Source organism: Zosterops lateralis (genome assembly GCF_965231275.1).
Source record: "Zosterops lateralis genome assembly, chromosome: 2".
Classification (NCBI taxonomy): domain Eukaryota; kingdom Metazoa; phylum Chordata; class Aves; order Passeriformes; family Zosteropidae; genus Zosterops; species Zosterops lateralis.
In genome coordinates, this window is record NC_139763.1 from 102,843,602 (window position 1) to 102,854,942 (window position 11,341).

At 43.0% G+C, this 11,341-nt stretch overlaps 1 protein-coding gene across 4 annotated transcripts in view; it reads right to left on the bottom strand.

Moving 5' to 3' along the window:
* The window catches only part of C2CD3 (C2 domain containing 3 centriole elongation regulator), a gene marked incomplete at its 5' end in the record, with an annotated part of 36,528 nt that extends 26,081 nt beyond the window's left edge, over positions 1–10,447 (bottom strand). For all 4 annotated transcript variants that reach the window (XM_083854820.1, XM_083854819.1, XM_083854818.1 and 1 more), the window contains 13 exons: positions 144–295; positions 554–1,018; positions 1,755–1,877; positions 2,912–3,030; positions 3,822–3,934; positions 4,388–4,594; positions 5,252–5,406; positions 5,803–5,947; positions 7,090–7,218; positions 7,903–8,035; positions 8,592–8,809; positions 9,523–9,716; positions 10,292–10,447. In XM_083854820.1, coding sequence (XP_083710946.1) covers positions 144–295; positions 554–1,018; positions 1,755–1,877; positions 2,912–3,030; positions 3,822–3,934; positions 4,388–4,594; positions 5,252–5,406; positions 5,803–5,947; positions 7,090–7,218; positions 7,903–8,035; positions 8,592–8,809; positions 9,523–9,716; positions 10,292–10,447 — 2,309 coding nt within the window. The remainder of the gene's footprint in view (positions 1–143; positions 296–553; positions 1,019–1,754; positions 1,878–2,911; positions 3,031–3,821; positions 3,935–4,387; positions 4,595–5,251; positions 5,407–5,802; positions 5,948–7,089; positions 7,219–7,902; positions 8,036–8,591; positions 8,810–9,522; positions 9,717–10,291) is intronic.
* Between the last annotated feature and the right edge of the window lie 894 nt (positions 10,448–11,341).

The window sequence follows — 11,341 nt, forward strand, 5'->3', positions numbered from 1 at the left end:
AGGAAACTTAGCAGGGCAAGAATGCCTTTTGCTATGAAGTATAACCAAGAACCCCCCCACACACCATCACCAACTTCTTTTTCAAAACTTCAGGTAGGATATTTCCCAACCCAATAAAAAAATAGGGAAAAAATTAAGTTTACTTGAATGAGATGTAAAACTGATGCAGAGGGAGTTTCACTAATCCCAGCAATTTGTCAGAGCCAGGGCTTCCCAGCTTGTTCCATGCTTCAATAATCATTACATTGTTCTTCAGCCGCTCCAAGTGTTTGGAAGTCAATGAAAAAGGCATCACCTGAAAGGTTTAAAGCAGAATTAGTACACAGAATACACTGGACAGTATTGGCAAAATACAGAGCATTCTGGTAAGTTTACTTTATTCCAGTCTACAGAATTCTGCTTTTTAGAGATAGAAGTTAAAAATCAAATGGGCATTCAACGGAGCCAAGCAGAGATGTTTCTAAGTATATAAAAGTAACTTAACTATGAAATGTGTTTGTCAGTGGGGAATACCACACTTCCATCAGTGTAAAATGGAGAACACATGACTTGCCTGAGAAAAATGAAAGGCAGGCTGTGTTGTGCCCCAGACGACAGCGGATCTCGTTGCCTCCTCAGTGCTGAGCAGTTTGCAGTTTAAATACACATTGCATGAACTGGGGAGCCCACAGCCTTCAGCAATGAAATCCTTTCCCTCAGGCACCATCAGGAGCACGTGCAGCAACAGCCCCTCTTCCTCAGCTGGGGCTATGTGTGTCACCACCTCCTTCACTTCAGAGGCTGGTACAGGGCGCGGCGGCTGCACAACGTCTTGGCTGCCCACTCCTGGCTCCTGGGAGTCTATAGGGCTCCTCCTGGAGCACAGAGGGATTTCTGCATCCACACCCGTCCTGCTGGACCCCTGCAGTTTCAGCTGGGCACCTCTCACGGCATGAGCTGGGGCTGGGTGCCCAGCTGTGGCTGACCTGGCAGGGGTGCAGGCCAGGTCTCTGTTGCTGGCTGCAAGCTGCAGGGACACCTGCAAGGCAAGGCAGAGCTGGCCAGATGTGCCCCATCCAGAAACAAGGGATGCAACAGAAACCCAGGAAAACATATCACACCTTTTGCTCAAGAGCTCACCCTAAGGCATTATGCTGGTTACAAGCTACAGCTGTTGCTGTAAAATAAACTACATGTGGCTTTAGGAATTAAAGTCCAGTTGTGCAAACAGTTGTGTGCAAACCCACAAAATTATAGATGAATCACTGAATGATCTGAGTTGGAATGGACCTTAAAGCTCACCCCATTCTTAACCCTTCACCTGCTAATACAGAGAGCTGCTCATCCTCAGAACTGTCAAAGCTCTCAAAATGCTAATGCTTTTCAGTCAGAAGCTGAGCAAACTGGTAGAAACTTTGGCTGAAGAAGATAATTCCTGGAGTGACAAGGAACACCAGGCCTCCATGGCAGGAGAAACCCCCAGCTCATGTCACACCTGAAGAAGCCAAGCTCCAAGCCCTGAATATGTGCCACTCAAAATGTGCCTGTATTCAATTCCCAGCTTACTGACAACATTCCCAGACATGCAGGAGTTTCAAAATATTTCTCCAAAACCCTAAGGAATAAAAAAAGTTTCACATTATTCTATACTGGTCTTGCAAACCTTTGTATCTGAGACCTCGCAAATTGAAACAAAGAGAGAAAAAAGGAGTTAAAAATAAGAGCATGCACCCAAAATTAATAACGATTCAAGCTCAAGATGGTAAAACACATACCTTTAGTGGCCCAACTTGTGTGTGATCTCCCTCTTTTTCCATGGGTACTTCCCAGCTGACACTGAGCTGCTCAGCCTCAATCACCCTGCGGAGCTGAAGTGCTGCTGAGCCAATGGCCACAGGCTGAGGTAGGAAAAGAATTCATTTTGCAAGATTTCTATCAGATTTAAAAAACTTATGTGAAACAAAAGCTTTCTGGGAAGCCATGAGCAGCCTCCCACTCCCACCATCAGTTGTACCAACAGGGATTTGGGAAATCTCCTTTACTTCCAATTTCAAGTCTCACGAGAACAACAGTAAGACAAATTTTCCCAGAACCCGCTGTAAACAATTCCAGATTAATGCAAAAATTGAATAACCTAAATACCAGTAAATGAGCAAAATTTCCATACTGAAAGATGCAATTTACTCCTCCATTAAAAGAAAAGCAGATATCCTCAGTGCTGATTAAAATAACACAAGCTGAGTGAACCCCTCTCACCATCTTCATCACAGGTTATGCAACTAATCTTATCAGATAGAAATATACCTTTTTCCCCCAAAAATGCACAAGTTGCAGCTGTTTTTCACAGCTCACATGACTCCCCTTACACTGGGCAGGGTAAAGATATAACCTGCATCCACATGAACTCATTCTACACTGATAAAGGAGCTGTGTTCTCATTGAAGAATAATGTTTATTATGTATGACAGCTGGATAATGTTTATAATTGATCCAATGTGCTTAAACAGCAAGAGATCAGTCTTAAAGATGAGGAAAGGACAATTTTTTTTTTTTTTTTTTTGCTTGCCAGTCTCAAACTCAGAAAATCCTTTAATGGAGTGACAGGAGTGACAAGCCTGGAATAGGGAATGGGGAAGGCCCTGAGGCTGTCAGAGCTCCAGGAGCATTTGGACACTGCTCTCAGGGATGCACTGGGTGGGACTGTTGGGATGTCTGTGCAGGGCCAGGAGCTGCACTGGATGATCCTGTGGGTCCCTCAGAATATTCTGTGATTCTGTGAAGACTGAACAGCAATGAGTTCAACTATCTGCATATAATGCCATTTCCCCTCCTAATACCTGATTGTCTGCACTGACTGTCTGCTGGAAAACAGAAATTCAAAGAATTTCTTTGCTTCTCAACACACAAAAAAGGAACAACTTCTAGTAAGTACCTTTTTCTGTGTGCTTTTCCTCATGTAGATTTTAAAAGCCAGGTCAGAGCCCCACCAGTGCTCGATCATTGCTCCTCCAAAGCACACAGGGAACACAGACTGATGTTGGAATTTCACCACTGGAAGGAAGAGAGGAGCAACAAATATCCAAAATTACCTGACATAAATAAACTTGCCCCTAGAGAGTGCTCCATTAAACAATCATTTAATTCTGCATTATTTATTAACACCAAGGCCCAAGTAAACTGGTTTTCATTTTTGAAGGCCAGCAAATAGGAATAGGCCAGCAGGACAAACTTAAGATGACGAATTCATAAATAATTCATAAAAATAATTAATAAACTATTAAATGCATGAACATAAACCAACATTATAACAGTATTTAAAGACGTCAGGTGACACCAAGTCTCTGCCATTCTAGCATGCAGTAAGACCTGTCCTTCTTCAGTGGGAAAGCCCTGCCTCATTTTAACTAACAGAGTTCAAGATGGCTCTTGAGAGAGTCAAAGCTGAGCTGCAAGAAAAATCACAGCTTCAGGAGAACAGGAATATCTGCAAGCAGAGATAGAATCAACTGGCATCCAGTCTGGAAAAGAGTATAAGAAATACAGTAACAATGTTCACAAGGAATAAGGAAGTATTCTTGTGGTGACAAAAATGCAGGTTACACATAAGGAAATTTCCAGCATGAATACTTCTCAGAAGAAAAAAATTAATTAAAAGATCACTTGGTTTCCTTCTTCCTGAGAGGATCATTCCCTCACCTGCAGCACGGCAACTCTGTGGGCAGAGGTGCCACTAATAATACTGTGATTTTCAGGCAGCAAAGGAAATATGTGGAAAACACTATGAAATAATTTCTAAGAGATGGAACAAAACTAAATCTACAGGGGAAAAATGGTGCTCTTACCATCATCTGTGATTTTACTTGAGGCTACTCGAATTGTTTCTGTTGTTATGGAGACCTGTCCTTTATCATCCTTGGAGGCTCTCACAGGAAAGTGGCACTCCACAAAGAAGGTACTGTGAATAAAAAGTGGAAGGGTGACCACAATCCATCCAGAAACTGACATGAGTCATGAAATTGAACACAGCAGGCAAGTTCCAGATTCAGAGTTTACTGTAACACCTTTTTTTTTTTTTTTAGGATAATTGAAATATCTATTCTGTGAATTCCTTCCATTGATTATATGTATGCCAGATTCTCCTCCAATAAACCCCTCTTCGTTTTCAGTGTACTGCCAGGCACAAAGTGCATCTGTCCCTTCCCAAAACCATGGGAAAGGCACAGCCTGAAGTGAGCCCACATCAGGATAAATTAGTCATATCTCTGCAATACAATTTCCTGAGAGGAGAAGAGAAATAGCAAGACCTCAGGAGCCAGGAGAGCTTGGAGAAGCTGAAGTACAAAGATACCTCAGGGAAATCTCCCCTGAAGGCACAGCAAACAAACCAGGAAGGAACAATCCCTCTTACCACTTATGAACAGACATAGGCCGTGGAGGTTTCCCCAGTAAACCTTTCCTCCTTGGGGAGATCTGGATGCCCTCAGGAGAGATTTTCAAGCTTTCAATGATGACTTTGGCCAGATGTATTTGCTGCAGCAATGCCAACCTGTCTGCACCCAAGGATGTGAGAAGTGCCATTTCTCTGTGGTCTTCTGCAGGAGCAGTGGGAGAGCAGCTGGAGAGACAACACTGAGGTTCAGGACTGCAGAAACATTCTTGACATGACCTAGCTTGGTGGGATGTTACTTAAAAACTGCCCAAGGTTCACTAAAGCATACATTTTTCAAGGTATTTCTATAACAAATTCGGTGGCCTCTGTAATTTTCTGTAACAAAAAAATTACAATATCTGGGGCCCATAACTGAAGAAAAAACAACCCAAAAAGTGCATGTTCTACATCATTGATCTGAAAAAATCTTATCCTAACTCTTCAAAAAGGAAAGCTTCATTTAATACCATGTAAAAAAGCAGGGATATGATACAGTTATACACAAGGACAAGTCACTGCTGCAGAGGAACAGCAACAGGACTTTTGCCATAATTTTAAATCTCATTTGTGTAATTCGCAAGACTTGAATTGTAAATGATTTTGTATTGGTTCCTCTGGGGATATGAATTTTACCTGATGTAAAAACAGCAGTGTTAGAAAAAAAATCAGAAATAATTGTTTGGAGATGAATTAGGGAAAAAAAAGTCACAAAACTTTTACATTAACTACATTGTACAAGATAAGCTTGATAGCTGGATCTTTAGGGACACTTATTGCTTCCATCATGAAAAAAAGGGAACAGAATTTAGATTAAGTCAGAACAGAAGTCACTGATGTAACTACCTGGGTTTAGTTTCTGTCACATTCTGATCAAAGTCATGAAAATCCTTCTGTGGATTCACTGGGTCTGCTTTTCTGAGAGCTTCTGTCTTGGATGCTTTTTTTGAGGATTTAACATCATCATCACTGAGGAAATCACTCAAACTGGAATCAGATTTCTAAAGCAGAAATAATGCACATAAATAAGAAGTTAATTATCATTGCACAGAGAGTTCTATAAAGGTCACAATACATAAATAGAAAACAACTTGTGCATTGCATAATTTGAAACAATTAAAATGGTATCAAAATTGCAGACATTTAAAAAACAGAAAGTGTTACTGGACAGCCTCAATCCTAGCAATTTCCAAACTCAATTCTTGACTTTGTACTCTTAACAACATTCCTTTAATAATATTAATTTTAAGCAGTATACACATGTACTTACAAGCTGTTGTATGATACTTAATGCTTATTTGGCTTTAAAGTACTGAAATCTGAAGTTTTTTCATCATGCAAACCTCCATTTTTCTGCACACTAGGGAAAGCACATTTTCCTTTGGATCTCCACTTACAGGAGCTGTGTAAAAGAGCTTCTCCAGCAGACTCTGGTCATAATGGGGATCACCGAGTTCACTGTCATACACCTCACTGCCAAGGGAGAGAGAATCCCACAGGGAGCCTGTTCGATCCCAAAACTGCCCCGGAGAGAAATCAGCACTGTGGATACAACAGAGAGAAAGCCACCTTAGTGTTCCAAGTTCTGCAGTCAGTCTCTAAGGGTTGTGGACAACACTGCCTGTTTTATCCTGGATTTGGCTGCAGACAGAGCTGTGCTCATACAGCACATCTGTGACCTGGCTGGAAGGGTTCCCTCGGGATAACATCCCTGCCCCAAGAGGAAAGCAATGTGTGCCCAGTGCAGGACAGCTTGGGTTAGACCTCTCTGGAGGTCACTCAGTCCAACCCCAACTCAAACAGGAATGGATACAAATAAAACTTTGTCCAGTTGGATTCTGAGAATCTTGAAAGCTGCAGATTCCACAACTTCTTGGGACAACCAACTCCAGATCTTGATGTCTTTTGTTGTAAAATATACCTATGAATATCTACCTCTAATTTTTACTCTTCACTATTTATAACTTCTGCAATGCTTTAAGATACCAGAAATACTTAAGGATAGTTTACTTTGATTAAAGAAATACCCCAAGGTGTATCTGAGTAGATGCAAATACAAGCATCTTTAGATACAAGCTGGAGTTAGTTTGGTGTAAGGGTTTCCTCTGTGCTCTAAGTTTAAAATCATTTTATGATCTGCAACACTACAGTGTTACCCACTGATAAACCACAGTAAAAAAATAAAAGCACAAGAAGAAACATGAACTGAAATTCTGAACCATATCTGACCCAGAAGCTGTATGTTCAGGGTGCAGATGTGGACACAATGGGAGCATCATTTATGCTCCTGCTACACAAAATGAGAGGAAAAGGTCCGTTTAATATCTGGAGAAAGATTAAAACTAGCTATTGTTTCTCATTAACTTTAATTTACAGAGTGTTTCCTCTTCAAAGAGACATAGTATTTGTTTTATGTACTTACTTTATGTAATATTTTAGGCCACAACAGTTACAACTATTAAATAACTTAACTTTATCAAAAATAGTGGTTAATCTTTCTGACTTCACTTTTACACCAAGTGACCTGGAGCTATCCAGGTTGTCATGCCTTAAGGCTGAGCTATAAAACACCTCCATCACTTGCACATGAGTCACTGGTTACATTCCTAAAAGGGTCAAGAGATATTTTTCAAAATGGTCAGGTAAAAACAATCTTGCAGAAGCCTCCAGTGCTTCACACTCACCTGCCCAACAGTAACTGGATTGCTCTTTCTTCAGAGTTTAGGTCAAATTGCTGACCTGAAACTTCAGATCCAAAGTGATAAAGATCTTCAGGAATGGGCACAAAACTGGACTTCAAGGATTTGGGGCTCCTGGGTAATGGCGATGGAAGCAGAGACAGCAGTAAAAGGAAAAATAAGACATTAAGGCACACTCAAGATTAATCCATTAATTGGTCTACCAGGTTTTTTTTCTGGGAAATCTACTTTTAAACAAATACAAATAGTTTGTGCAGAAATAAATGAAACTGAGTTTGCAATAGCATCATTGACTGTCAAAGACAGTGACATTGCTTTCTGGTTATCACACAAAACCAGGCAATATTTTTCCAGAGGTAAACCAAGAAATCTAAGTTTCTTCTCTCCTAAGAAAAAACCCATGTATTTAGGTCATCAACTACTTACACTTCTCTGAAAAGCTGTTCCTTGTGATGCAGTGCCATTTCACTTGCACTTTCTTGCACTCCTCTTATTCCCTACCAACATTTAATATTTCCTTGTCAAATAACATTGAATTTAATACAAATATACTAAGAAATGAAATTAAAAATCAATTACTTAAATCAAGGCTAACTACATGAAGATTAAAATGAATTTGCAAAATTTAGGTACTTATTCACAGGTAGAAATTAACATCCCATTTGAATGATGTGCTGCTTTCACCCTAAATGAATCCTAAAACACATCCTATGAATCTCAGTATCTACAATTTTGCAGATAAAGCTTCAAAATTTACGATTTGGAGCTTGAATCTCACTTCCCCCAGTCCAAACTCACCTTGTTGGTGCTTTAAAATCGTCCCTCTCTATAAAATGAGACATTGTATTCAGTTCAACCTCCATGTCTGGGCTGGACTTCATTGCAGAAACAACCATGGCATCACGGAGTTTACTGCCTTGATCCAAGAGAGCTGGGAAACAAGCAGAAGGATTGCATTTCAGCATTCAAATGCGATTTAAAAGCAATGTGTAGACACAATAAATGTGTCAGCTACAGTCAAGAAACTTCTGTTTTCTGCTGTTAGAAAGAGATCTTGATGCACCGGAGATTAAATATGTTTTACACATCCGAAAACTGCTCAGTTGGGAGTGAGGGAGAGTCAGTCCTCCATCAGTCTCCCACTCAGCCTGTACAAGGAACCTGTCTGCACACACTGGATCAGATATTAGAAGTGCATTATTAGGACATAAAAGCAGGACTAATTTAGGGAAGAGCAGTTAGTCTAATTTTTGTTCTTTTCTGTACACATGAAACTCAAAAGACAGAACATATGGAAACGTGCCCTACTCCAATGCTTATTTCAATCCAGCCCAGACAACAGTGGTTTTTAAGTAAAGGCCTTTTTGGTACAATGTAGCAAGAGGGTCTGAAGTCTCTCTTTCCCTTCAGAAAATCTCATCTCCAGACAGGCACATGAAATAACACCAAGAGTTGTTTGTAGTGAAATCTAAAAGATGAACACAAACCTGAGAGCAGGTCTTTTGTAGGTGGGTTGTGCATGGAGAGCACCCGTGTGTTCCTTCTGGCAAGCGCTTCGGGGTCGGTGCTGGTGGGAAATGACAGGGGCTCATTTGAAGGATTCATTTTCAAATGTTCATCGGGTAAAATCATAGGGTGATGAGAAGTAGAAAAGGTGTCCTTTATGTTTTCACAGTTCTCCAGGTAGAGCAAATGGTCCTTCTCTCTAGTGAAAAATGAAATGTTATCTCAGTAACAACTCAAGTGTAAAGGGATTAAGGGATTCAGAACTCCACAAATTCTCCCCTCAGGACATGCTCCAAAAGGAAACATGACATGCTAGTTTAATGATTCCTCACCTGCCACTGAGACCATCAGAGAGACTGACCCAAGCTGCAAGTAAAAGAATTTTTAAAAAAAAAGCTTTTCAAAAGATCTTTTGTGACAGGACAAGGGGGAACAGATTCCCACCGCCAGAGGGTAGGTTTAGATTAGACATCAGGAGAAATTTCTTTGCTGGAGCATGGTGAGACTCTGTGAAAAGTCCAGAGAAGCTGTGACTGGCTCATCCCTGGAAATGTCCAAGGCCAGGTTGGATGGGGCTTGGTGCAACATGGGATAGTGGAAGGTGTCCTGGCAGCAGGGCTGAAATGAGATGAACCTTAAGATCCCTTCCAATCCAAATTAGTCTGTGATTCATGATTTGAAGCACCTCTTGTGAATTTTGACTTAAACTAAGTCAACACAAGATGCAAATTTCTATCAGACAAGAAATTGTCCCTCTCACCTTGGAACTCCTCAACATTCTGGATTTCATATAAAATGTATGTTTGAAAAGATTAAGCATCCCATAACTCACGAGTGCACTGCCACTACTGAAAAATTCTATGTGAACTCCAAAACAAACCACGATTTTGTCACAAGGAAAAAAGAAGGTACCGAGGAGTTGTGGCTTTGCTGTTGTCAACAGACTCCTGTTCAAAAGTCACCCGTGTGTGCCTGGGCTGCTGGGATGGAGCAGGAACCTGGGATTTGCTGCTTCCCTGAGCAGCAGCATCTAAATTTCCTTCTGTGGTGGGCACAGAGCTGCTGGTGCCATACAGTTCTGGTAGAGGTTCTAGAACCAGGGAGACCTAAAAGACAACAAGAAGTGAAAATATTACTTTGCTCTTTTCTTAATTAAGTGCAGTAAATACTGCATTCAGCTTCACTTGTTGTGCAGTGGGAAACTGTTTCTTTTCTACAAAAAGTAATATCAACATTATCCAGCTATGATACATTATTACAACAACTTATTTCTCCTTCCATGTTTTCAAATCCCAGTCAACTATCTTTCATAATCAATTTTCCAGAGCCAGGGCTGCAAGACAACTTCCTTAATGCCAGATGTAAAAATCTTCTATTATTCCAGCCCAGTGAAACATAAGAACCAAATATCCAATTTTAAACCCACTGCTAATACTCACTCTCAGTGTAGAGATGACCACACGTTCCTCATTAAGCTCAACTACCCCACATCCCTCTAAACAAAATTAAGTCAACACCACTAGTATTTGTTTTTTCATTTGTTACCTTAGCTCAGAAATGGCTTGGACAGAGAGCAGGCCTGCAGTACATGTACTGTGCCATGGACAGCTTGATCCTGCACCTGATTACACCAGTGACACAGCACATAACTTATAATAATGAGCAAAGGCATCAGGACTACCTGCAGCTCTCCAAGTTTATCCGAAGTTGGTGACATCACAGGAAAAGACCCTTTGATGGGATGGCTGGGAGAGAGCTGGGACAGTTTAGTGATCTGTGCTCTGCCAAGGGGGAGGTGGTCAAGTTTGGTCAGAACCTCCAGGACAAGAACACCCATATCTGCAAAAATCATCAACATCTTCAGCTCAGTCTCACGGTCACAACTCACACTTTTTGGCTAAAATGACAGGGAGTAACACTACGTTGTACAAGGAAATGACGGTAACAAGGCAGCGGGTAAAGGAGGGTCAATACAGACACTATTACTGGTAATAAATTATAAATAATTATAGGATTAACAGAAAAAGAACGCTTATGACAGGACAAAGGGAGATGGCTTACCACTGCTGGAGGGTATGCCCATTCCCACAGCCTGCCCGCCCTTCCCGTGCAGAAATTCCTCCCGATGCCCACCCTCCTCCGGCACCCCTCGAGACGAGTCCTCCCGTCCCGGCCCAACCCGCACGGCCCTCCCGGGGCGGAGGGTCCCCACCTGCCAGGTAGGCGGCGAGCTGCCGGGGCCCGCAGCGCACGGCGAACCGGGCGCTGGTTCTCCCCGCGGGCTGCCCGGCCCGGCCGGCGGGCTGGAGCACGGTGCCGCCGGAGGTCTCTCCCCACCACCGCAGGCGCACCACGGCGGGCGGCTGCGGGGCCGCCCACAGCACCCGGGACACGGTGCAGCGCAGGAAGCAGCGCGCCGGGCCCTGCACCAGCGGCGGGAGGCTGGTGGCGGCGGCGGGATCGCCGGGACCTGCGGGGACAGGCGGCGTCAGCGGCCCGTACATCACGCCGAGCACCCCTGCCCGCCTCCCGTCCCGCCGCGGCACGTTCCTATCCCCGCCGTATCCCCCCGAGCGCCCGCTCCGTCCCTCTCCGCACCTCCCCGCCGCCGCATCCCGCCCGCGCCTCCCGCCCGGCAACCGCCGCCACGGCGGGGGACTACACCCCCCGTCATGCCCCGCGCGCGTAGGGCACAGCGGGGGCGCGGACTACGTTTCCCTTGGTGCCGTGC